Source organism: Solenopsis invicta, chromosome 8, assembly GCF_016802725.1.
Source record: "Solenopsis invicta isolate M01_SB chromosome 8, UNIL_Sinv_3.0, whole genome shotgun sequence".
Lineage (NCBI taxonomy): Eukaryota > Metazoa > Arthropoda > Insecta > Hymenoptera > Formicidae > Solenopsis > Solenopsis invicta.
The window spans coordinates 18,613,145-18,641,137 of record NC_052671.1 but is presented as its reverse complement, the minus strand read 5'-3'; the positions used below and the strand labels follow the sequence as shown (position 1 = coordinate 18,641,137).

Below are 27,993 nucleotides of genomic sequence, written 5' to 3'. Positions count from 1 at the left end.
ACCGATGTGCATTAGCACTACCACGTCTAATCAAAGTCGCTATTAATCTATGTTGGTGTAAACGGATCAAAAAGGTAACTAAGCATATTTAAATGACATCACAATATTTAATGATTATTTTCGTATATTTTGTAGCTATTTCACAATTATTAAGAAGTAGGCTGATTGCGAGTATAAAGTACTTTTTTTTTGTCCAAGAAGTGTCGCTACGTTGTTATACCTTTTAAACAATTGGCTAACTTTTGTGTCTTATAATCGGTCCTTAATTGAATAAAGTTGAGTAGAACAGTACGATCGAGCGTCATCTGCAATGATAAAAAATAATATATACATTTCTGACATGTTTTTTGAATACAAAAGGTCATGTATTAATTAATGACATAATTATATGTATATTATATAGGATGTTTCGAAAATTAAAAAAAAATGCTTCAAACAAAAATTATATGATTTGGAGGGAGACAAATAATGATACAATTATCCTTTACAAATATGTTTTGGACCGATAGTGTAACAACGCAATGATAGTAAGAAAGCCTCTTTTCGGTCGCAGCTAAGTCTTAGTGCTAATATTTATTCGTGTGATTTTATATACTTCTTCAAATTCAACCAGAATGTGCGCCGAATTAATTCCGGTCGTAACACAGCAGTAACACAGTCGAATAGGAATTAGTAATTATCCTTTATTTTTAAATTATCGTTATTTTTCAGGGAATTGTATATCTTTACATAATGCGATTCTTGTAATTATTCTGCACATAAAAATATTACATTAGAGTTATCAAAAGACAATAATTTACGAGATGTCATTTTATTCTGACATTTTTTACACATGAAATATAAAATATATCTTGTAAACTACTCATTTTTTGGCAACAATTTTATCTACAGAACAATAATATAGAAAAATATTAAGGCAAAGATAACTAAAAAATTAATAGTTCACGAATGTATATTTAAGATTTATATTTTATATTTCGATATAAAATATTTTGTAAATTATTGATTTTTGATTGTACCTTAATATACTTTTATGCGCATATTAATAAGATGATGTAAAGAAAATACATGATTTAAAAAAAAATGTAATTGCATATTGTAAATTGCATAATTTTTTTTAAAAGCAACTATTAGTCAAAAACTACTGATTTTTCGGTAGTTTTGTCTTAATATTTTTATGTACAGAATATAATTATAGGAATCATTATGTAAAAAAAATTATTTGAAAAAATGTTAACGACCTTTACATAATCCTGAAATTTTTTTTAATTACTTGTATCATTTGTCTGTTTTCAGACTATGTTTGAAATATTTTTTTCGAAAATACTTTTTATATCATTTAAGGCTCCTGGGCGTCTCAGCCGAGAACTCCGCGTTGACGGTAGCGAGATTTCGTCGCGGACAAAATTAAAACTAATAGGCGTGAAACGTGACATATTGACGATGAGATGTTGTGTATGTCATTTTGTTATTAGAGGAGAAGAGGGTATTATGGCTACTATCGACAATATGGTTGCCCTATTATCTCCGTTATTAGGTGACGTATTCCAACAATTGCTTATGGAGTTATTCATTTAATAGCCCGCCATTTTTCAGCTAGTATGACAATACATGATAAGTGACAATTGTTATAAGGCATTTTTACTTTTGAGCACTTCTAAACTTTTTCAAGGTACACCTTTAATTACTCATACTTCCTCATTAGTCTTAAACTTGAGTGTATTATTACACGAATGTACATACACTTGAGTGTTTATTATTTACCTTTTTATTCGGCTATACAGATTTCGAGTTATACAAAGTAAAAACAATAACATGGAATTTTATTAATATGGCTTTTTAAGCAAAATTCTTATATCGAAATATTTCTTCGATAAACTGATCGTCATTCTAGAGAGCGGTGTCTAGAAACATTAAAGACATCATTTTATGCTTGGTGTTTCACAGGGATGATATTTCTAACTAAATTTCTAATGATATTTCTACAGTTTCTGTACGCAAGAAAATTCTATATCAGGAAAATTCTAAACAATGGAAAATTAAAAATACATAATTTTGTAACAAGATACTGTGCTTCTTTTAAACTAATTTTTTAAAATTATTTTTATAGATAGTCATATTATAACCACTTTTTTTCTGTCACCGATTATGCAGGGCACTAGATTTTTATAAATCACGTCCTAAATAATAAATATCTCATTACTTTGAACCTAGAATCTGTCAAACAATACTTTGTAATCGAAATGTAATCGTTCAAGTTTCAATAGAAAATATTAGTTATAAACAAAATTATTCAATAAAATGAAAATGAGTGCCATTTACCCTCTTCTCTTCTATGTGTTTCATTGTGAAAATATGACTTATCTCGTATTTACTAAATTCATAAAAATGGACCGTAATTAAAGTTTGTTTGAATTTTATACATAAAAGCACTCCTTTCAATAATTATCCGTGTGTTTTCCTGCCTGAATAGGCAGGAAAACACACGCTTCACTTTACGCGCTTTTTACGACTATTTACTGACTGTTAGGTGGAAAAAGGATATTCTTTACCCATTTTTACAAGTGTTTTAAAGCCATCCGATTAGTCTGTTTTATCCAAATTGTCTTTATTTACAAATGGTACGTCCGATAAAATTACGTGTCATTTCACGTTTATGATGTTACGACTTCAATATGGCCGCGGCGAATAGACAGGAGCCTTAAAATGAAATATTCTGTAATTATAAATTAATTATCTTACAACTTACCAATTGATCTCCCGTACAGACTTGTTTTAGATTTTCAGGCTTGACCAACAGCAAATTACATAAAGCATGTAGAGTATCAAAGAGATTTGTAACAAATTCAATCTCAAGCTCTTTAATGCATTTACGATATTCGTTCATGTCGCATATCGCGCACATAGCACCGGCAGAATTAAACTGAAATTGCTGCAGATGATCGTAAATGATTTTGTGGAATCTGATTCCCAATTCTTTAAAAGCGGTATCTAAATGCCTGCCATCCAAAGTATTTCGTATCAATCGTATCATTCCGCTCACGTATTGCACTACCACTAGACAGGCTGCAGTATTCACGGTATCCACATCGGTCTCTGGCTTAAAATCAGTCTTTTTCTGTTCGCTTTGTAAATATACTTTTACCCAACCTACAATAGCGTTTATGCTTCTATCTAAGCCGGTGTCCAACTTTACATCTATTTGCTCCAACACTGCTTTCTTCTTTAACAAGCAATCGGCGTGTTTAGGTGTCGAACTAAAAAAAGACAATATTTCAATATTACCAACTTATATTGCTATTATAAAAAGGCATATTAAACAAATAAAAAACATGCATACGTAACAAGAGGTAATACGCTATCGTTGAATTGTTCCTCCAATAGTCGAACAATTGCATTACACTGATGCACCACGTTAAAGAAATGAATCTCTGGTTGAGTCCTGCTCTCTGGTATCGGTACACTTTGTAAGCCCAACTCCAATGCGTAGTCCACATGCTCATTTATTAAATATTGCAATAATATCTCCAAGATCTGCAATGCATTTGCTGATACGTCAACAGATTGTGAAAGTAATTGACATCTTTGAAAAGCGAGTTTGCTTCTTTGTAGTATTGCAATTGCCAATTCTTCCGATAGAAACGTCTCGCCTCCGTAATCTTCTATTTGAGCAATGTTTATATTCGTTCTTGCACCCAATACAGCCTGCAAGTCTCTACGTAGCTCTTGAAAACCACCCATTTGTAATTGTTTCTTCTGATGATTCTTCGATTCGTAATACTCTATGAGCAATGTTGCTGACTTTTCCCGAAATGCCTTTGTTTCAATACTAAAATAATCAATAATGAATAATTGGTCAACTGTTCCATTTTCAACATTATTATTATTAAACAGGGTTGGTATAAGATAAATTATAAATTAAATCATGAAGTTAAAAAGTTAACAATTTTTAACTTAACTTAGTTTAAATTATTTAATTTTCAATTTTAACTAATCATTTTTAAAACACAAAATTTTAACTTATTAATTTTCTTCCAAGTTAAAAATTTATTTCTGCAAAAGAAAAAATATATTCTTTGATACAAAAAACAATATTTCCTTGTTATTTCATATAAACTTAATTTACAAATAAAATATTAAATTTATTTAATGATCCATATTGTAATTTTCTTATTTATAATAATCTAATTTTTTTTAAATTACAATATTTTAGTTTAATATAAACAATGCTTTATATTAATTTCCAATTTAATTTAATCTTAACGCAACTTTTAATGTAATTAATTTTTATATAAGCCACTAACTTAGGTTAAAAAAAAACCTATCTAATCCTGCAAATAAATAAGTGTAGATGGCCAATAAAATAAATTTTAAATGTCATTAATAGAGTTATATGTTTAATCTATTTAAAAAAACTGCAGCACGTTTTAACTTGACTAAATCTTCATCAGTCGCGATGGAACATAAAATAAAAATAATTATATCAATGAAAAATATAAAAATGACTAAGTTTCAAACATAAAATCACATAACGTGTACACAGAAGTCATTATTAACCCTTAAACATATTATAGAATCTTTGAAATCTCTCTGAAAACTTTACTTCCGTGCCATTTTATTTTAGTTAAGCAATGAAGTTTGTCAACCATAGCACTTAATAGAGGGGACTCCAATCTTTTTTTCACACCTAGCCTGAATCTTCTTCCTCATTACATCTTTACAGTAAGCGATCGAAGAAAGATTTCGACTATGTTTCTTAGCATGCCATACAGATTTTTATCTACGTAGGCGTTTTTTGTTCTTCACTCATCGTTAACCAGACTAGACTTGACTAGACTATATTTCCCTTTTCCAATGCGACATTGCGAAGAGTCTCATACTCATGCAGTCCGACCTAATATCGTATGTTCCATAGCCATAACTTTTTGCGACCGATTCTTCTTCCTTCAATTTTACTCTCCAAAATCAGCTGTAGAAAGTTGTAACGTTCTTCACGTAGTAAATGCTCAAAATCAGCGATCTTTCTACCTTTAAAGTGCTTGAACAATTCTCTGTCTTCCAGCCCCACTCTTCTAATGACGTTCTTGTTACTAGTTCTTTCTACCCACGATATCCTTAGCGATCGGCGCAGAGTCCATATCTTAAAAGCCTCCAGTTTGTTTATCAATGTTACTTTAAGTATCCATGCTTTCATCTCATATAGTAGGACAGACCAAATGTAGCACTTGATCATACGATATCTAAGGTTGAAATTAAGCTTATGATTAGTAAGGAACTGTCGAGTTTTTGGAAAATTATCCTGACTTGGTCTATAGCTCCTACTCTTTATCTCCATTTCCAGGTTTCAGGATACATCCTAAATATATAAATTTATGGACTCTCTCCACTTCTTCATCATTTATATCCAGTCGGGCGCTGGGAAAGGCACCTGCTAATAATCATATACTCGGTTTTTCTTACATTTATCATCAGACCTAGTGCGTTACTTGCGTCGTTAATAATGTTTAGAAGAGATTGAAAATCATCGGCATCGTCAGCCAGGATTGCCGTATCAACTACATACCTTATATTATTTATAGGAACTCCATTTACTTTTACGCCCAAGGTACTATTTGATACTACCTCGCCAAACGCTCTCTCGACGTAAAGATTGAAAGGCATTGGGGAAAGAATACAACCTTGCCTTATTTCCTTTTTGATTTCAAATTCTTCGGTTCAAATTCTGAGGTTTTGGAGGCACCTCAGCTATTTGGTTCCAGTATAAATTTCCGATAATACGCACATCTTTATCATCTAGGCCCAGATCTTGTAGACATTTTAGCAGAAAATCATGCTGAATGTTGTCGAAAGCATTCTCATAGTCCATAAAATACACAAATCCATCCTTCCTCTGATCGTAGCAGTTCTCGACGAAGGTCTGCAAGCTAAAACTAGCCTTTCTAGCACCAAAACTATTCTTGAATCCAAATTGTCTACTCCCACTTACTTCCTCACATTGTTTGTAGAGTCTTGCATGTATAATACGAAAAAAGAGCTTTAGAAAATGGCTCGAATATGTTTAAAGATTAACAAAGTTAAAACAAATCGATGCAATAATGTTGTGACAATAGAATACAACAAAAATTTGTATACACAAATATACAATTCTATTATTATTATTCTATATTAATTTGACATCTAAAATTTGTTCATTTTATAGACCTTCTACATTCATTAATTTGTTAAGTTTTACACAAGCTATTATATATTTTCGTTTATTACTAATCCGAATTATTTATTATTGTTCTGAACTTTTACCTAATATAAGTTTCTAAATATTTCTGAAAGATATTTCTAGTAAGTTTAGCAAGATAAGTTTCATCAGCGCCCATATTGAAGACCTTCAGATCATTAGACAGCTTAACTGTCCTTGTGTACAAATCATACAAGTTTCTGAGATACTTTTCAGAATCGTTTTTGTCAGCTAATTTAGCCACCGCATACTTTTGAAGGCGCAGATGATATATGTTTAAGACAAACTTGGCCATCACTTGTTCGGGATTAGAGAACACTTGTTGCATAAGCTTGTGATACTTTGTACACATAGGTATGACATCTTGAAAGACGTCTTTCCCACCAAAGGAACCCATCTGACTTTGCTCTATGAACGCGTCGATACATTGGGAATAGCCCTTGAAATGTGCCAGGGTGCTCGCCAATTCTCTCATACGTGGCGCATCTTCCCTGTTATGCGCTCTTACGAATTCCTCAATCAAATTCCGCTCTATTTCATCGTACTTGACATCAATTTTTCTCTTGGCATGTTCAAATTTCTCAGAAGGGAGTTCTTGGGCTATGAGATGGAGTTTCTGTATCACATCCGCAGCATCATTCAACTGTAACAAAGAATTGAATAAATTTTGGTCTCGCTTTTATTTTTATATTATTTGCTATATCGTTTTCTACTTTATGAGTTTTCTACTTATCATTCTCTACTTTATGCTGATTTTTTTAGATTTTTAAGAATTTTGTTTCAAAAACTATTATTAGAATTTTTTATTTTGTTCAATAAATAAATAGCACTTTTTTACAAAAAGTCCAATTTCTCTTTTTTATATTTTCGAGTCCCCCAAAAATATAAAATGTTCAGTGATCAAATTAATTCTAATTCCAATAATGGCCGCAAATGTTATGAATAAAATAACGTTTTAATTTCAATGAACTGATGATCTGGAATTATGGTCATCAGTGAACCATGCAGAAGTCAAATGGATCTATTATTAATAAATTATTGATATTTTTTATTGAAAAAAATTAAATATTTAATTTACAAACAATAATAAATAAGAAACAAAAAATAATTTTGAAATTTATTTACCCATTTCTTTAAAGATTTTAAAAACCTAATAGAATCAGCACATACAGATTAAGTAGAAAACTCTTAATGTAAAAGAATATTCAAATTTGGAACATGAAAAAAGTGGTCTATCTTTGAAACATTTTTTAAATAAAACTGCTGTACATGTTCTTCTACGCTTTTATATGTGTCCATATTTGTACATATTTAGTTATCTACATACTCACTATGATTCAAATTCATACTGTTCACACATCTATAAACTATGTATGGGCCATTATTTATGAAGTAATCCAATCCCCCCCCCCCCAAAAAAAAAGTTCTTGGCGTCTAACTTCAGACAACGATAACTTCCAGTAGACTATTCCAATTTAAAAAAATCATTAGAGGTTTTAAAAGCTCTTTTTACGCCCTTTAATCTTATGAAATCAGATTCTTTGAAAAATCAAAACTTATGTAAGATTTTTGAAAAACAAAAATAAAAATCGGTTTTTCTCAAATTTAGACAACTTCGATTTTCTTCGCAAATATCTTAAAAAAAAAGTAGAAATCTACTTTAAAATGAGACTATGATCAAGATAGGCAGCCTTTTAGTTTTCAAGATATAGGACCGAGCGCATCAACCACGGTACAGCTTTCATATATATATATATGAAAAAGCTGTATGAAAGACCTGTACCGTGGATGACGCGCTCGGTCCTATATCTTGAAAACTAAAAGGCTGCCCATCTTGATCATAGTCTCATTTTAAAGTAGATTTTTACTTTTTTTTTTTAAGATATTTGCGAAGAAAATCGAAGTTGTCTAAATTTGAGAAAAAATGATTTTTATTTTTGTTTTTCAAAAATCTTACATAAGTTTTGACTTTTTAAAAAATCTGATTTCATAAGATTAAAAAGCGTAAAAAGAGCTTTCGAAACTTTTACTGGTTTTTTAAAATCGGAATAGTCTACTGGAAGTTACCGGCGTTTGAAGTTAGACGACAAAAACTTTTTTTTTGGGGGGGGGTGGATCACTTCATAAATAATGCCCCGTATATACAAAGTACATATCTGTTTATCATGTGAATTAGAATATTTACGATATCTATACATTATTTTTTTCATAAGTGTTAAAAATTCAAATATTTTATTTCATTAAAATTTTAAATGTGTCAGTTGACATGATTACTAGCAACCTCTCAACTTAATTAAAACAAAAATTTTTTTATAATTTAAAAAAAAATAGATGTTTGTTTTTTAAAAGTAGGCTATTTTAACAAGTTGCATTATTTTTTATTTTGTCCTAATTCAGTCTATAAGCCACACTCGGAATAACTAAAAATCTTTTTAAACTTTTTGTTTTTAGTTGCATGACTGCAACCATCAACACATCATTAAAAAAATGTTTTTAAATTTACGTAACATAACTTTTAATCATATCAAAATTTATGGACATTTACTAAATATATATTGTACAAATAAATGCGTCAAAGCATAGACCACAACTTTTTAACTCAACAAAAATTTTCTAAACCTTTTACTTAATAATTTATAAGTAGTTTATAGTTTGAACTAGGATAAATAAAAAAATTGCAAACTGTAAAAATGCAGTTTGAAAATAAATATATATTTTTTTTAATTTTCACAAATTTTAAAAAGATTTTTTGAATTTGTTGTATCAGTTATAAGCTAAGAAGTTGCCAACAATTATGTAAATTGTTGGTAATCATTGTTTTTTTTTGGCATTTAGTTTCAAATTTAGGTAATATAAAAACTAATACACTTTTAGACGTACCAAAATTTGTAGATATTTACTAAATATTAGATTGGAACAAAAATTCATAACACATGTGATTGAAAAAATCTATAAATATCAAAATATTATCTTTGAATAACGAAAATAGCTATACTGATCGAAAGCAGATCTTAGTGCTCAATATTTTCTGAGTAAATTTACAAACATTTACAAGATTTCCTAAACTGCGCATTGCATATTTGCCGGTCTTAAAACACAGCTTTTAAGAAGAATCTAGACATGCTATATCACGAAAATTAAATTGCTAGTCAATTTAATAATTTCGATGTTTACACGCATCTTTGCGACTCCCCCCCCCCTTATTCTGTAAAGAAAACTGTAAAGAAATTTATTGCAAAAAATATTACCTCGGCCAGAGTAGTTTATCTTTTAATTTTTTTCCTACTATCCTGGATAATTCGTGTCCGACCGAGTCCTCACTTTTACTCAACTTATGATTACTTCAGTTATTATATCCTATACATTTTATTTTCCAAAATAAAGTTTCAATATTTATTCTAGAAAACTAAAAGTATATTTGTGAATTTAAAAAAAAATTTTTTAACTATTTTAAATAGGTGAAAAAATAAACAGATTCAAAATACCTAGGGTGGTAGGAATGAGACACAGTTTTGAGCATGGTATCATAAGGGTTAATTTCACTTAAAAAACGAACTTTTGTTTCAATCTAATTTATACATGTAGAAATGTGAAAACGTAGAAGAATATGTGCAATAGTTTTTTTTTAAATATTTTAAAATAAATAACTTTTTCACACTCTAGGTCACAGATACCTAACTAATTTCTTCGAAGCGTCAAATTTCAAATTTTGACCGCAAATCGACTAATAAACGATTTTTGGCGATTGTTAGATACACGTATCAAAGTTGTTATTGATAAAGGTGGAACTTATATTCTGTATCACAACTATAATGCTAAAATGTACTAATTCTTTTTCATACAGGCAAATTCAATACTGTTAAAAATCATTTTTTTACTCTAACGTGAATCGAACAAACATAAAAAATAAAACATGAGTTTTAAAACGTATTTGTTTAAACATAAAAATTTGTTAGTCCATAACCAAAAAAATTGATAATTTAAGTATATACTTATAAGCTAATTTTTATTAAAGTACTGAGTCTAAGATAAATTAATCATGATATATATATATATATATATATATATATATATGATTAATTTATCTATATATATATATATATATATATATATATATATATATAGATAAATTAATCATGATATATATATATATATAAAGTTGTTTTTATCTATTTTAATTAAAATAACGATTTTAAGATAAATTTAACATGAAACAGATATGTAAAATATGTTATTTTTATCTATTTGTGTTATATTTGGCATGTATTTTCAAGCTACCAAAAATTAAAAATCAATACCCTTTATTGCTAGATATAATATGGTATCAACCAAGTAAATGATAGCAAAATGGGTAGCCACTCTTATCCCATCAAGATCAAACATGCAAAAACATTTTTATACACTTTGGTTATTATACCTGATTCATGCCAAAAATTACCTATCTCTAATGTAGTCTAGTATCCTATCCTTTTTTTATTTACTCTATTTCGATTTATCAAGGCAACAATAAAAAGACTAATCTACAGTATGCTCTTTGCTTGTGTTTTGCTTTTTGCCTTTTTATCAACAATTTTGTTTCTTGTTTCTTCTGGCGTTTGTCAACTTCTATCTTGCCCATTTTAATAAAACAATGCATGAAGAGGCAAAAAACAAGGAACAGGAAATAAAAAGTATATTGTAGATTAGCCCAAAGGGCTATTTCATGAGCCAGGTTTTGAACAAGCCTGATTTAGCAGTGTAGAAAGGATTTTGTATCCTATTACAAAATTCTACTGTAGACTAAATTTTATATTCTTGGAATACAGTTGTGAGCCAGACTGACAAGCTACAAGAGTCAGATATTGGGTATTCATGCCATTTGTTTTCTGTTCCTGAACTCCCTGGATTAGTGTACACTTAAAATGAAATAGGTAGATGTTTGAAAATTAGCGAAAACAAGAAGGAACGTTCCAGTGCAGTCTAGTGCAAAAATAGAAAACAAGCCTATGCTCTAGATTATAATATTCTCTTAATTATCTTAATAATCTCTACCGAGGCCTTATCTGTAAAAATTGGATCCGTCAATGGACCAGGGCTTAAAAATTCTGAGAAGTGTCTCATCAATTTCTGAGCTTCAACTGCTCTTGCCCTTGGTGTATTAACACTTTCCAACTGATCTCCCAGATGCAAGACTTTAGTAGCTACAAGATTTATCCTCTCATCTAACTGATGAAATAAATCAATAGAATGTCTATTTCTCTCCTGTAACTCTAATATCTCAAATGTGTGTCTAGCTTCTTCTTCTTTCAGTGCAGCCTCTAATTTATCACATTTTTTTTGCTGACGTTCTTGCAGAATCTGTAAGTCTTTAATTGCTTGCAAAAAAGTTTCATGGACGATGACTGGATCAAAAAAAGTCTTCCCACCATCTTTAGTGTCATTGACAGTTCTCCATGCTAATCTCTCAACAAATTCTTCAGGGTCAAATGGATCCTACAAAACAGTTATAATCTGTTTATAAATGGTCTGTCAGCTTCAAATACAGCATTGCATAGAAATTTTTAAATTATATAGCATAAAATAAAATTTATTAAAGCAACTAATCCTCCTTGTATAAGTTAATGTGATACATTTAATTATAATACAAGATTGACAATACAAATTTAATGACTAATATATTAAAGTATCGATTACATGATGAAACAATCACTTAATAAAAAGAAAAAAAGATCAATCGAAACCTGTTCTAATTCCTTCATATATTGTTGCATCATTTTGAAACGGTTTATTCTTGCGGAGCAGCATGAAAATAAAATTAGGTTAAACTATAACACTCGATCAGTCCAAAAAAGCTCACAGGAGTTGTGAAAACACGACAATCGTTGTTTGTTCATTGAGTCGATACATTCATTTTTAATTTATCGATACAGTTTTGCATTTTTTAGATTACAAAAACATGCTCCACATAAAACTGACAGGTATATTCCATTATTTACTCGGACTAGACAACGAACTTATAGCGTTTTTCATTGAGAAAACTAGTGCGCACTGAATGTGCACTTGCTGCAGGTAATTGGGCGTTTCCGTTAGCACCGTCATCGCGCGAACCAAAACGTCCAATTGCCAGCGGCGAGTGGCGGTGAATGCACACTCAGTGCGCACTAGTAGAGTCCTATATAAAGAGAGAAGCGACATCGAACCCCCACCACAACCTTCAGTATCCAATTGAGTCCTCCACCACCATTTTGGGACCGCTCTAACGTCATCGAACATCATTCGTATCATTCTACAAACAGCTGTGGTCACAATATGGTTGCTCGCTTAACAATCAAGTATCAATCAGATTACCAATCAGAGCTTCGGACATCAATGTCGCTTCTCTCTTTATATAGGACTCTACGCACTAGTTTTCCCAATGAAAAACGCTATTAGGAATACAGGGATGGAACATAAAGTCCTAAGGCTTGTTTTCTATTCCTGCACTAGACTGCACTGGTACGTTCCTTCTTGTTTTCACTAACTTTCAAATATATATCTATTTCACTTTAAGGGCCAGTTTCACAACTTAGTTTAACCGGAGTTTAAACCTTTAAACTTGGTTTACGGTAAATATTGTGTCCCACAACTGTCTTAAACCTCGGTTAACGTTGTTAAACTGCGGTTAAAGTTGAACGGCGAAATTCGGGCGTTTAAGGTAGATAACCGAGGTTTAATACTGCAGCGCCACTGCTTTCAGTAATCTTTCGAAAATTGTACTTCATGGCTGATATCTCCACGGAATTGTAAAAAGGTTATGTTGCAAGATATGGCTCTGGAATATATGTTATCGTCATCTGACGATGAAGATTTTGTGCAAATAATAAATCGACGCCCGAGAATAATTAGAAGACGACCGTCATATTTTGAAGAATTTGATGACATTGATTTTTATGCTCGATTTCGCTTAACCAAGGAATCTGTTACTGCAGTCTTAAGAGAAATCAAAGAAGAAATTTCTCATAAAACAGAACAGTAAAAATAGTTTTGTAATATTATTAAATTAGTACTTATAGATTACATACTATAATTACGATGACCATATATGTGTTTTTCCAAAGAACAATTTTTTTTTTATTTCGAGTGGCTGTCTTTTAGATTTATTTATTTTTTTCAAAACTCAATTTTGTCTTTTATTCTAATCTATTGTTCTTTATTTTATGAGAAATTTTTTTCTAATTAGTGTTCCAATGTTTAATGTACTTAATAAAGTGTAAATTTTTACAGTAACAATTGAATTTAATTGTTTAGTTCAAACTGATTTGGAAACATGTAAGAAGAAAACCTTAAAACTTTTAAATTTGTTCATTATTTTTTACCTTGGTGTATAGAACCTGTAATATCTCATTCCCTACTCTTCGGTAACAACCAATCACACTACTTGGTCTAGAAGAAAGATAAGTCTGTTGAAGTTTCTTCGCATAGATTATAGGTTTACGTAACCTAGAGTTAAAATCTGGTTGTGAAACGCGATAGAAGTTTAACCGTGGCGTTAAACTTGACGGTAGTTCAACTAAGCTCGGGTTAAACCCAAAGTTGTGAAACTGGGCCTAAGTGCACACTAATTCAGGGAGTTCAGGAACAGAAAACAAATGGCTACTTTAGGCAAGAGAGGGTGTTCTCTCTCAGGGCTGCGTTCAGATTCCCCACCAGGGTGCACCCAGACATCATTCTATGTTTGTTTAACATTTGGTAAACAACAAAGATAAAATATCATGGTGCACCCAGGTGAGGAATCTGAACACAGCTCAGGGTGATTTTACATGAAGCGCGAAAACGCGGAAACGCGCAAGACAAAAATAACTAGACTTAAGCCCGTATCAGACTACGCATTGAAAATTGAAGATTGAAGATTAAAGATTGAGCTTTGGCCAATCAAAATAAAAGGGGTTAAAATTTCCTTGTTTTGATTGGTCAAATTTCAATCTTTAATCTTCAATATTAATCTTCAATGCGTAGTCTAATATGGGCTTTACAGATTCCCGCATTTCCGCGCCTTCTGTTCCATCTGTTTTGGATGCTTTGTATTAGGGAGAATTCACACCTTGGCGGAAAAGCAGAAAGCAGAGAGCCAATTAAAACTTGCGCTGGTAGTATATAGTTTCAATATTCTGCTACAGACTGTACCTGCTTACTACCAGCGCGAGTTCTGATTGGCTCTCTGCTTTCTGCTTTTCCGCCAAGGTGTGAATTCTCCCTTACATGAGGCATATTTCGAGCGGAAAAGCAGAACGGGGAATTATAAATTATTAATTTTTAACGGTGTTAATTAATGATTGTATTTAATAAATAAGCTGAAAAGGTAAATATATTATTAAAAATTGTAATAAATTAAATGAATATTATTTTAAAAAACAAATACAAATGTCTAGTTTTCACCATTCCGTTCCGCTTTTCCGCGCAAATCGTGCTCCATGTAATACAAGAAGGAAAAATTCGCGGAACAAACACTAAAATCCGTTGTCAATGCGGCTCCAACGGCTGTGGCTTTGTTTACACCGAATACTTGATACGCGTAATATTTAGTAACTTTCTATTGAATTATCTTAATTTCGGTAATAAATTTAATGAATAGTATATTAAGCTGGTACAATATGAATCAAGATAATTAAATATAGATATCACGTATACATTTACACGTATTGTCGAAATTAAAACAATTTAATAAAGTTACTTGTTAGTATGCGTGTCAAGTGTTCGGTGTAAACTAGGTCTGTAGTATTTTATCCGGAGCCGATTGAAGAAGAACCCAGATAACACACAATATATATGATAAATATTAATAAACGTTTATCATAAATATTTTTCATAAATATTATAGAAATATTTTATAAATATTTTATATATATGACGGAAAAGATTATAAAAATCTTTATCTAAAATATTGTTAAAATATTTATTAAATATTTTCCAAAATATTTATGATAAATAAAGAATAAATATTTACAAAAATATTTATGTAAATATTTATGATAAATACAAATAAAATAATTAGTGGTACCGTTGCGTAGCTTTTCTTATTCTTTTTTATACTGTTTCAATGTATGTATGTACACCCAAGGATTTTGATTCTGTCCATGGGGAAATTTTCCAAACTGAGAAGTCACCACTTTCTACATACTCGCAGTTTATGATTAATGAAACGACTAGAGCTTATTGGTCGTTTTGTTAATCATGAACTGTAAGTATGTAGAAAGATAACGACTTCTCAGTTTGGAAAATTTCCCTATGGACAGAATCAAAGTCCTTGGGTGTACACCCAATTTGATTCTGTCCATGGGGAAATTTTCTAAACTAAGAAATGGCTATCTTTCTACATACTTTCTACATCTACACAGCATGAGCTTCGAGCCATAGATGTTTGGCTTGGCCGTCGATGTTGATGCATGGCCGCGGTAGCCCCACGATTTTTTTCGCTTTGGATTATCATAATGGATCCACTTTTCATCGCCGGTTACAATACGATGCAGAAAACCCTTCCGTTCTTGCCGTTGGAGCAGCTGTTCGCACGCGAAAAAACGCCGTTCGACGTCTTTCGGCTTTAATTCGTATGGCACCCAGTGTCCATGCTTTTGGATCATTCCCATGGTTTTCAAACGATGTGAAATAGCTTGTTGAGTCACGCCCAATGAATCTGCAAGCTCCTGTTGCGTTTGAGATGAATCTTCATTCAGTAATGTTTCCAATTGTGCGTCTTCAAACTTTTTCACCTGTCCGGGACGCTTCTCGTCTTCTACGCCGAAATCACCACTTTTGAAGCGTTGGAACTATTCTCGACACGTTCTTTCACTAATGGAAGCCTCACCATAAGTTTTTACAATCATTCGACGCGCCTCAGCCGCAGATTTTTTCGAATTGAAGGCAAAAAGCAAAACTTCCCGCAAATGACGCTTATTGGGCACAAATTTCGACATTTTCGATCACAAAAAAATATATAACGCCGATAAAAATTCACAACTGCAATGATAAGGAATTGCTGCAATGATAAGGAGTTGCCAGATGCCCAACCTTACATTTAAAATTTTTGATCTAACGTTTGGCGCCAGCATTTACCGCTGGCGCCATCTACTGGAAAACGGCGGTTTTCAATTTGTACTCCTAATAATATATTTCTTCCTATAAAACAATATTGTTTATATTATTATATTTATATTATTACAAATCACTCCTATATTTTAATCGTAGTAAAAATAATAGATAATTATAAATTTTAACAGCTATTTTATGCAATTTTTGCACAGATCGAAGAACTGCATAAAGAGCATATTAATGTAAGTTGTGTAAAAAAATTAAAAATATTTTTTATATTTTTTCCAATACCAGTCATGTTTTTACAAGAATAAAAGAATTAAAAATCTACGATTAACTGGTCTTATCTTTGTTATCATTCTTTGAAATTTAAGTATTTCAACTCCAGCAAACATTAATTTGAGGTTAGAATAGTACTCTACGGCCGGTATTCATAGTTGATTCTTATTTCAAGATCGTCTTAAGTAACGTCTTAAGATGCTAATACAGCTCTCTGATTGGTTGATAGCATCTTAAGGTAATACTTAAGATGATCTTAAATATAAGAATCGACTATGGGGACTTGGTTAGGTGTGGCGAGTGAGAGCGGACGTGTGCAGAGCGTGTGTGTGAGCGATAAGCGTAAAAAGAGCGAAATTGTAGGTAAAGGAGGGTTGTAGGTAGGTAAGAGGTAAGGGAGGAAAGCGAGGAAGCAGGGCGAGTGGAGGGAGAAAGCAGGGTAGAGGGAGAATAGAGCGGCGAAGTGAAATTCAACGGGACAGAAAAACGTAGGTTATGTCGACGAGGAGCGCGAGCAGTGCAGGAGGGTCAGGTGTAGGAGGTGTAGGGAAGACAAAGGGAGACAATAGGCAGAGAAAGTTAATAGAGGATAAGGAAGGAGGGAAAAAGGTAACTTTTAGGCTGTCGACGGAAAAGGATGAACATTGCAGTTGCGAAAGAGAAAGAAGGGAATTTAGGGACCAGATAGGCAGGGAACTGAATGCAATAAAGGAGGAAAGAAAGGCAATGAGGGAATATGTAGAGGAATTTAAAGTAAAAGAAAAGCTATGGAAAGAGAGACTCGAGAAAATGGAAGAGAGGTTAGAAGCATTAGAGAGGGAAAGCGCGAGAGAAGAAGTTGCAGGGAGGAGCGAAATGGAAGACGACAGAAGTGTAACGAGCAGGTTCTCACAATACAGTAGGGCTAGCTCAGGGCTAAGTGATAAAGAAGTGGACAAAATAAAGAGATGGATGTCAGAGAAAGATAGGGAAGAGAGACGTTGTAATATAATAATAAGGGGGATCGAGGAAACGAAGGAGATGGAAGGAGATAAAAATAAAGGATGCACGTGGTTAAGGGAATGGTTTAGGGATAAATTAGAGGTAGAATGTAAGGTAGAGGAGTGTAGGGTAAGTGGAAAGGTAATCGTAGTGAAATTAAGTAACAGCGAACAAAAGGAAGAAATAATGAAAAATAAAAATAGGCTAAGGGGAGGATCAATTTTTATAGCAAACGATTTAAGTTGGGAGGATAGGAAGATACAAGAAAAGATAAATAGGTGGGCAAAAGAACAGAGGGATAAAGGAAAAATTGTAAAAGTGGGAAGGGGAAGGGTGAGAATAGGGGGGGAATGGATAGATTGGGCAGAAATAGAGAGGGAGGAGGAAAATAAGAGGAGGAGGGAAGATAGCTTAGGAAGACAGAATTTCGGCTAAGCCAAGAAGGGAACATGGAGGAGGGGGGAGGGGGGGAAAGTAGGTTTAGGGAGGAAAAAAAGGAGAAAACCAGAAATATAAAAAAAGGGAAAGAAAACAGAGGAAAAAGGAAGGGAAGGTTTTTGTTTTGGAATGTAGCAGGGGTAAATAACAAGGACAAAGAATTCTGGGAATTTATAAGAGGCTTCGACTTCATAAGTCTCAGTGAGGTATGGATAGAGGAAAAAGGTTGGGAAAATTTAAAGGGAAGGTTACCGAAAACTCATGAGTGGTGGTGCAGTTATGCGAGGAAAGTTAAGAATAAGGGAAGGTCTATGGGAGGTTTTGTGATTGGAAAAAAGAAAGGATGGGGAATGGATGGAGGTAGCTTATGCCGTAGGGAGGTAGAAGGAATGATTCTGTCTGAGGTAAGGATGAAAAAGGAAAGGGTATATATTGTATCAATTTATAATAAAGAGAAGGAGAAGAAATTAAGGGAGGGTCTAGATGAACTTCTAAAGGAGGTAGGGGAGGCAAAACTAGTCTTAGGAGGAGATTTAAATTTGAGGATAGGAGAGATGGGAGGAGGAGATGAGGAGGAGGGAATGGGAAGATGCAGTAAGGACAAAAAAACAGGGAACGGAGCGGAGAATTTCATAGAATGGATACAGGAAAAAGGGTGGAGTATTTTGAACGGGGCAACGGAGGGAGATTGGGAAGGAGAATTTACGTATATAGGACCAAGAGGTAGCACCGTGATAGATTATGTAATGGTTAACAATAGGATGCGTGAAAATGTAGTTAATTTTAAGGTAGGAGAAAGGGTGGACTCAGACCACATGCCTCTGTGCCTGGAGCTTGAAGGAACAGGAGAAGCAGAAGAAGAGGAGCATCCGGAAGAAGAGGGAAAGGAAAAAGAGACGGAAGCGGAAATAATAGTATGGGATAGAGAAGCGATCGAGAGCTTCAATAAGGCAACGGAAGAAGGAGAGGGAGGAGAGGAGATACAAGTCACGGTGGAAGGAAGATGGCAGGAAATTAAAAACATAGTCTACAGCGCAATGGTTAAAAGGAAAATAAGGAGGCAAAAAAAGGAGTTAGGACACAGAGACTGGTGAAACAGGAGCTGTACAAGAAAGAAAAGAGAAGTAAAAAGGATGCATAAGAGATGGAAGTCAAGGAAGGTGGAAAGAGAGGAGTATATGCTGGAAAAAGTAAGGTACAAAGAATTCCTGCAGGAAAAGATAAAGGAGAAAAGAGAGAAGGAAGAAGAACTGAAGAGATTAAAAAAGGAAGCGGACGTATGGAAATATATAAACAAGAAGAGAGGGGGAAAAGTCTGGAAAGAAAATAATAGAAGCAAGGAAGAATGGAGAAGGTACTTCCTGGAACTTTTGGAAGGAGAAAAAATAAGGGAAAGGAGAGAGGAAGGGAAGAGAGAGAGAGGGGGAGGAGCCGCAAGAGGGCTTCTCTATCAGAGAGGGGGGCTCCTCCTGCACAGAGGAGGGCTCCCCCTGCACAGAGGAGGAGGATGTAGGGAGAGAAAAAATAGACAAGGCAATTGGAAGGATGAAGAAGAAGAAAGCCGCGGAGATAGATGGGATCCATGGAAATGTGGATGCATGCAGGAAGTTTTTTGAGAGAAAAAGTAATAAGGCTGATACAACAAGTATGGAAAGAGGGAGAGATGCCAGAAGACTGGAGGATGAGTATTATAGTACCCTTATATAAAAGTGGGGACCAAGAGAAAATGGAAAACTATAGAGACATCTCGTTACTATGCACGGCGTACAAGGTGTATGCAGAAATAATAAGGAATAGATTAGAGAAGGAAGTAGAAAGGAGGAGTCTGTTGTCAGAAAATCAGGCAGGATTTAGGAAAAGGAGATCGACCATAGACAACATATTTGTTCTCAGCCACATGGCCCAAAGAAAAATAAGCGAAGGAGGAGATGGAAGAAAGATATACGCCCTGTTTGCAGATTTGAAGGCGGCATTTGACAATGTGGATAGGGAGATGTTATGGAAAATAATGAGAAGAAATGGCTTGGACGAGAAGATGATAAGAAGAGTAGAAAGATGTACGAGGTAACGGAGATGACAGTGAGGACGAGGTATGGAACAACAGAGAACTTCTACACAAAGAAGGGCGTAAAACAGGGCTGTGTAATAAGTCCACTTCTTTTTAATTAATATATGATGGAAGTAGAAAATAGGTTAAGGGATAGGGGGGTAGGAGGGGTAAAAATCGGTGAAGAGAGGATATGGAGTCTGATGTACGCAGACGACGTAGTTCTAGTTGCGAATAATAGGGAAGCTTTGCAGGACATGATGGGAACATTTAAAGGGTGCTTAAGAGATAGGAAATTAGAGTTAAGTGCGGAGAAAACAAAGGTATTAGTATTTAACAGGAAAGGAAAGGAAAGGAAAGAAGTGTGGAAATGGGGAAATAAAGAAATAGAGGAGGTAAATAAGTTTAAGTATTTAGGCTTCACGTTCAACAGGAAAGGGAACTATAAGGAACATATAAAAGAATTGAGTAGAAAAGGAAGGTTGGCAGCAAATAAGGTGTGGGGATTAGGTGAGAGATTAGGGAGAAATGATTTCAGAAGGAGGTGGACTCTGTTTAGGTACCTGGTTCAGAGTGTAATGGCGTATGGAGCGGAAATATGGGGCTGGGCAGAAAAAGAAGCGTTGGAAAAAATAATGTTAGATTACGTTAGATGGCTGTTCGAATTAGATTTTTGCACACCAAGATACATTGTAACCAGGGAATTGGGAATGGAAAAATTACGTATAGGGTGGGGAATAAGGGCCAAAAGATATGAGAATAGGATCAAAAATGGGGTAGCAGGTAATTTAGTCAAGAACTGTTGGATGGAGAAAGAGAGGAAAGGAAGGAAGGATTTATACAGCAAAAAGAGGGAAAAATATTACAATAGAAATGGTTGGGGAGTGAGTGCAGTAGAGGCATGGAAGGAGAACGGGGGAGAGATGGAACTAGAGATAATTGAGAGGGAGAGGGATATACAGATGCAAGAAGAGGAGAGTAGGATTTTAGAGTCAAGATACAACAAGAAATACAGAGAAATAGGGGTAAAGAGCAGGGAATCCGGGCCTAAGTACCTAGAAATAGAAAGTTTAAATAAGATAAAGGGAGGAGAGGGAATCAGGGCACTAATAAATTTGAGATGTGGAAATATGGAAGAGGCAAATAAATATTGGTTAGAAGAAGAGGAAAGAAAATGCGTGTTCTGCGAAGAAGGTTGGGATAATATGGAACACTACATAGGGAAATGTCAGGAATTGAAAGGGGACTGGGCGGAATTAGGCAAAGGAAAAGACGAGATTATGGAAAAAATATGGGAAGATAATCTCGATAAGATTAAGGAAAGGATTTTAGGAAGGATATGGCTTAAGAGAAAGAAAGTGAAAAAGATGAGGAAAGAAATAAAGGAACAGGAAAGGAAATTAGGAAAGGAAATAGACGTTAATAAATAGAACGGGCAATAGCAATAGAAGAGGTAAAGGTATAAGATTAGGTAAAAGTAGGGTAAACAGTGGCGTAAGCGTATATATGCGTATATCGAAATAGAGGTAAAGGTAAGAGAGACTGTAAAGTAACACAAAGAGCAGGATAAGGCGAAATGATAATAGGCAAACGAAAGTATAAATAAAGTACAAAGTAAATTTGTGAGTAGAATGTATGTAGTAGAGTAAAAGAACTGTAAATATTAGGTAATAAGGATGTAAATAGTAGGATAGGTAGGCAGCGGCCACGAGGCGAAAGTATGGGTTATGGATGGATGCGTGTGGTAAGGAACTCATTGTAAACCAAGTCCCTTCTTGGCATGTAAAATAAGCCGAAGTAATAAATATCTATCTATAAGAATCGACTATGAATACCGGCCTACAGCTTTGCTTAAGTCCACTTCGACCACGACTTGGCGAAGATCGTCTTATTTGGCTGTATATACGTCATACAAGACTATGAATTCATGACTAATAAAAGGGTGACACTCTTTTGGACACAGCACGATTGGACACCAATCAATCATCTTGACTTATCTAACCAAACCAACGGAAAAACTCTAGGCATCGGCCGCTGTGAGTGGTGGTGTCCAATCGTGCGCACCCCCTAATAAAATAGTCTTAAGTCTGTTCTTATTTTGAATAAGATCTGTCTATGAATCATGTCGAGACCGAACAAAACATTTCTAAACAAGATCGTCTTGGACAAGTCTTGACTTGAGATTTTACTAAAGCATTTGCTTGATTTATGACTATGAATCTAGAGGGCAACTTAAGACTGTACTTTGTGGCTACTACGTTCTTGTGGTGGCTAATCACTGGCGTATTCCGACTGGCGGGAAATGGAGAGTTATAATAAATATATATTGTGGCGAGGCAGATAAAACTGCCACGTCACTATATATATATATATATATATATATATATATATATATATATATATATATATATATTATTGTACCATTCAGCTTTCGCCAAGAAGCGGGACTTGGTTTACAGAAAATCCTTAATTCCATTCATCCTTCCACACTTTCCCTACTCTCTCTCTACCCTACTTCATTCATTTCTTCCGCCATATTTTTCTAGAGACATTGAGTCTCTTTATGCTCATGTGTCTACTTTATATAAATTCTTTTATATATATACGCGCCTCTCTATTCGAATACTGTACACAAAAACAAAATAACAGGTAGCATAGAATACATATTGAACTAACAAATAGATAACAAATACATAACATAACAATTACATAAATACATAGAACATGTCACAAACATAGCCCATCCAATATACCTATCGACACCCCTCCCCTTACTTCTCCCTTTCCTCTTCTGCCTTTTTACTTTTATACTTTTCCTTTTCCCTTCAGAATTTAACTAACACCTTCTCTTTCCTTTCATCTAAACTATCGCTTTCTAACTTACTTATCCTTTCCTCTACACTTTCTCCTAACTCCTTAAACCAGTCTTTTGTTATTTCGCATTCTCCTGTAAAATGCGCTAAACTATCTTTCCCCATCTCGCAGAATACGCAATTTCTTTCTTCCTCTTTTAACCAATATTTATTCTCTACCTCTATATTCCCACATCTCAATCTCATCAACGCTCTTATTCCTTCCCCGTTTTTCCTTTTTCTCACTTCGCTTTCCTCCAAGGCTGCGTTCCGATATACACTGCAAGTACTGAAAATCTATAGTTCATGTTACGTATACTATAGATTTTCAGTACTGGCAGTGAATTTCGGAACGCAGCCCAAGTAACAAGGTATCCTGCTCCTATCCATGAATATTTTATATCTCTTATTATATTTAGCCTCTCTAATTCTACGCTCCTCCTCCTGTCGTTGTACATCCCTCTCTCTTTCCCTTAGTTCCTTAATTAAATCCCTCTCTATCCCTGGCATACCATCTATCGCGACAACCCCCCAGCCATTTCTATTATAATATTTTTCCCTTTCTCTTCCATATAAATCTTTCCATCCATCCTTCTTTTTTTCCAACCAGCACACTTTTATCCATCTCTCCTCTCCCATCTCTTCAATCTTTTCTTCATATCTTCTCGCTCTAATACCCCATTCTACTTTTCGCTTGTCCAACCCTAATTCTCGCGTAATCAAATATCTTGGTGTACAGAAATCTATTTTGAACATCCATCTTATATAATCTAGTGAAATCTTCTCTAATTCCTTTCTTTCCTCCCACCCCCATAATTCCACTCCATAGGACATTACACTCTCTACCAAATACTTAAACAACATCCATCTCCTTATGAAATCCTCCCTACAGATCCTTTCTCCTAATCCCCATACCATATTAGCTGCCAATCTTTCTTTTCTCCTTAATTCCTTTATATGATAATCATAATCTCCTCTCCAATTAAAATTGAAACCAAGATATTTGAATGTTTGCACCTCCTCGATTTCTTTCTTTCCCCATTCCCATTTCCTTTTCTTTTCCCTTCCATCTTTATTGAACACCATCATTTTCGATTTATCTGTATTCAGCTTTAAATTCCTCTTTTTTAAAAACCCTCCTAAAGTTCCCATCATGTCACCCATAGCCTCCCTATTTTTCGCTAGTAATACTAAATCGTCTGCATACGCCAACATCCATACTCTATCTTTCCCTAGCTTCAGTCCCCCTATTCCTCTTTTCTCGAACCATTCATCCAAATCCGCAATATACAAATTAAAAAGCGTCGGACTCAAGGGTCTCGCACATAAAATGCATAACATAACATAAGCACAACATAAGACCAATAGACCAATGAAAATGTTATGTAAATCAATATGACGACTTTATGCTGGATGCTCATTGGCCCATCGGTCTGATGTTGTGCTTGTGTTACGTTATGCATTTCATGTGCGAGGCCCTTCAGAACACACCCCTGTCTTACACCTTTCTTTGTCTTGAACTCTTCCGATAATCCTTTCTTCGTCCTAATTGCTGCTCTTGTGTCTCTATAAATTTCCTTCAACCTCTCTATTAGTCCTCCATTGATGTTTTTCTTCTCCAAAGTTTCCCATAGTTTCTTTCAAGGTCCGTGGATTGGCGTTGGAGGGGAAGGAAGGTCGTTGCATAGCCGCCATTTTCGAGACAGCGAGTCATTGTCAGTGTACGTAGGTACTACAGCTATTAGTTGTGTGAGTGAGCGAGTGTGCAGTAAAAGTATGGCCGCCGCCATTTTTGTTCCACATCGTTGAAGTGGATGCAACGACCTTCCTTCCCCTCCAACGCCAATCCACGGACCTTGGTTTCTTTCTGTTCACATTGTCAAAAGCCGAACTCAGATCGGCGAAAAAGGCATACACCTTTTTCCCTTTTTCCCCTGCTTTTCTCTTTCTCTGGATCAGGTGACTGAAAACAAAAATATTGTCCGTGGTCATTCTACCCTTCCTAAAGCCACCTTGGCTCTCAGGCACTAAGGTCCCACGCTCAATCTCCTCCTCCAGTCTTTTCCTCAGAACTTCCACGTAAATCTTATACGCCGTACATAGCAACGATATCCCTCTATAATTCTCCATTTTCTCAGTGTCTCCTTTCTTATATATCGTTGCTATGACACTTTTCTTCCAGTCCTCCGGAATTCCGCTGTCTTTCCATATTCACGTCAGCAAATCCGCTAATCTTCTCTTCACTTTTCCTCCTCCATATTTCCACGCCTCCATTGGAATTTCGTCGAACCCTGCTGCCTTTCCTTTCTTCAATCTCTTTACTGCTCTCTCTATCTCCTCTATCTTCAGTCCCTGTTCTGCTTGTTCCATCTCCTCAAACTTTCTCACCTCGCTTTCCCTCTCCTCTTCTACTTCTTCTCCTCCGAGCAGTTCTTTGAAATGCTTCTTCCAGCTGTCCTTACTTATCGTGTTTTCCATCCAGTTGCTCTTCCCTCTCTTCTTATTGATCACCTTCCACACTTCAGCCTCATTTTTTAATTTCTTGAGCTCCTTTTCTTCTCTCTCCTTCCATTTCTTCTTCCTCTCCTCCGTATGCTCCTTAAATCTCCTTCTCTCTTCCAAGAATCTTTCTCTACTCGACTTCCCTAATCTCCAGCCTTTGTATGTGAACTGTCCTTTTCTTCCTCGTGCAGCTCCTATTCCACCATTCCTTGTATCCTAGTTTCCTCTTTCTTCTTCTTCTTCTTACTCTTATCATTGCATTTTTTACCAAATCTTTTAACGCCTTCCATTTTTCTTCTATTGTGCTTTCATTTATCTCCTCTACGTCTTCTGCTTCTGTCCTTTCCTTATATAAAACTATGTCCTCCTCTTTCCATCTGTAGCTCCATTCCTCTTCTTCTCTCCTCTCTTCTCCTCCTTCATACATCTCTTTTCCTCTGTCTTCTAATATTTTCAACACAAGAGGCATGTGATCCGAGTCCGGCCGCCCTACAACCTTAAAACTATTTACAATTTCCATACAATAATCGTTCGCAATTACATAATCAATCGTAGAGCTGCCCTTTTCTCCTATATAAGTGTATTCGCCTTCCCTATCTCCTATCATTGTCCCATTCATAATACGCCCACCTATTTCCCTCACTAAATCTACTAGTTCTCTGCCCCTGCTGTTAATTACCTTATCTTTACTTTTCCTTACGACATTCCATTCTTCTTCGTCATTACCTCCTTTTAAACCAATTCTTGCGTTAAAATCCCCTCCTACCACTATATACTCCTCTTTATTCTCTTCTACCACTTTTTCTATTATCCTTCTTATCGTCTCCCAATTTCTTGTGACATAAACTTCTACTATTATATAATCTTTCTCACCTTCCTCCCCCTTGATTTTTATTACAATCACCCCATCCTCCTCCTCCCATTCTAAATTTAATTTATCTTTTTTCCAGTCTTTCCTTATCCCTACAATAAATCCCCCCATTGCTCTACCTTTCTTTTTTACCCTTTTTGCGTAACTATATATCCATCTGTGCGTCGTCGGTAATTTTCCCTTAATTTTCTCCCACCCCTTTTCTTCTACCCAAGTTTCAATTAAACAGACATACTCCATGTTCCCTACAAATTTCAAAAATTTCATATCTTGCCTCCATATTCTTGCTATGTTCCAAAACATAAATCTTTTGATTTCCCTTTTACTCCTCTCTGCTTTCCCCCCTTCCCCTTCTTGGCTTACTCGAAATTTGTACTATTTTCCCTCTCCCATTCCCTCCCCCCTTCCTCTCTCGCTACCCTCCTATCTTTATCTATCTCTTTCTTTATCTCACCTCAGCTTTTCCAAGTATTTCCTATTTTGACTCTCCCCGTTCCTACCTTCACCTCCACCCCATTCCCTCTTTGCTCTCTTTTCCATTTATGTATTCTCTCCTGTATCTTTCTCTCTTCCCACGATAAATCATTTTCTATATATATCTTTCCTCCTCTTAACTTACTCTTATTTGCCATAATTTCCCACTTTTTATCCTCCCCCTCTACCTTTGCTATTACTACTGGCTTGTTAATTCTACACATCTTTATCTTACACTCTATGTGTATATTACATTTTTATATTATTATTCTCTAATAAACAACTAATAAAGAAAAGTAGATTTTACAAATTTTAAGTTAGCACAAATTGATATTGTTCAATAATGCCCTCTTCATATAAATCCATTTTCCAGTAATTTTTATTTATTCATGGAATTGAAGTTTATTTACGATCTGGAAAAGAATAAAAAGAACATTTTTAGAAACATTATTGATTTTTAACATATAAATTAATATTGATTAATGTATAATGTAGTTGAATAATTTCAAAGTTATGTTTACTAAGTTTATAATAAACAGGAATTCTATATGATATGCTTGAAATATTATATGCTTTAATATGTACCTAATAATTAATAATTGTTTTATTTATTTTGATTTGTTTCCGATATAACCACAAACTTTAGAATAGATTAATTAATTTTTACAAACAGAAATTTAAACGAAATCCAGTGTTTAGACAAAAAAAATTACAATAAATCTAAATTCAAATCATTCTTTGTAACTTAATCTTTGATTTTTTGTGTTATTATTTAAAAAAATAAAGAGACTTTTCAAGCATGCTTCTCGGTCTCCACGCTTTCGTCATCAATCGGATTACATTTGAGACAGCAATCGTCAATCCGATTAGCCTAGGGAAATTTTCTATACTTACGTTGAGTACCATTGTTCAATCCAATCCGAGATCCGATTAGTTATCGTAAACACCTATAGAGTGAGAGGCAGACAATACGAAGAACGTTCGTTCTCTGTCTACTAAGTCTGATTGGTTGCTGGGGCCACAACACCAATCAAACTTACCGTTTGTTTTCTGTTCCTGAACTCTCTAAATAAGTGTACACTTAAAATGAAATACCGTTTGTTTTCTGTTCCTGAACTCTCTAAATAAGTGTACACTTAAAATGAAATAGATAGATGTTTCAAAGTTAGCGAAAGCAAGAAGGAACGTTCCAGTGCAGTCTAGTGCAGGAATAGAAAACAAGCCTATAGATAGATGTTTCAAAGTTAGCGAAAGCAAGAAGGAACGTTCCAGT

At 34.3% G+C, this 27,993-nt stretch overlaps 3 protein-coding genes across 4 annotated transcripts; 1 reads left to right on the top strand and 2 right to left on the bottom strand.

Annotated features, from left to right (window-relative positions):
* Positions 1–87: 87 nt before the first annotated feature.
* LOC105201344 (exocyst complex component 5) lies at positions 88–12,282 on the bottom strand. The gene is made up of 6 exons (XM_026139398.2): positions 11,953–12,282; positions 11,264–11,704; positions 6,298–6,875; positions 3,341–3,829; positions 2,750–3,257; positions 88–305 (listed from the first exon to the last, which is right to left on the bottom strand). The coding sequence occupies exons 1-6, from the start codon at positions 11,983–11,985 to the stop codon at positions 207–209; spliced, it is 2,148 nt and encodes a 715-aa protein (XP_025995183.1). The 5' UTR covers positions 11,986–12,282; the 3' UTR covers positions 88–206.
* LOC113004855 lies at positions 4,224–6,291 on the bottom strand. 2 transcript variants are annotated; one of them, XM_026139399.2, is made up of 2 exons: positions 5,564–6,291; positions 4,224–5,431 (listed from the first exon to the last, which is right to left on the bottom strand). In XM_026139399.2, exon 2 carries the CDS (start codon positions 5,333–5,335, stop codon positions 4,895–4,897), a length of 441 nt encoding a protein of 146 aa, XP_025995184.1. In that variant the 5' UTR covers positions 5,336–5,431; positions 5,564–6,291; the 3' UTR covers positions 4,224–4,894. The 2 variants fall into 2 exon arrangements, with proteins under 2 accessions (XP_025995184.1, XP_025995185.1); XM_026139400.2 differs by having other exon boundaries at positions 4,224–5,428.
* Positions 12,283–19,547: 7,265 nt separating the features above from the next.
* Positions 19,548–20,042, top strand: LOC120358560. Its single transcript, XM_039453138.1, has one exon. The coding sequence runs from the start codon at positions 19,548–19,550 to the stop codon at positions 20,040–20,042; it is 495 nt and encodes a 164-aa protein (XP_039309072.1).
* The last annotated feature ends 7,951 nt before the right edge of the window (positions 20,043–27,993 follow it).

What these genes read in the sequence shown, in the direction of transcription:
- LOC113004855 (XM_026139399.2), bottom strand. Translation starts at nt 5,335, where the DNA reads ATGGAGATAAAGAGTAGGAGCTATAGACCAAGTCAGGATAATTTTCCA.
- LOC105201344 (XM_026139398.2), bottom strand. Translation starts at nt 11,985, where the DNA reads ATGATGCAACAATATATGAAGGAATTAGAACAG. An exon ending in TATTTAGAAACTTATATTAG is followed by an intron (nt 3,830 to 6,297) that starts GTAAAAGTTCAG and finishes TGATTATTTTAG; the next exon opens with TATTGAAACAAAGGCATTTC. An exon ending in AGCGTATTACCTCTTGTTAC is followed by an intron (nt 3,258 to 3,340) that starts GTATGCATGTTT and finishes GTCTTTTTTTAG; the next exon opens with TTCGACACCTAAACACGCCG.
- LOC120358560 (XM_039453138.1), top strand. Translation starts at nt 19,548, where the DNA reads ATGGGATCCATGGAAATGTGGATGCATGCAGGAAGTTTTTTGAGAGAA.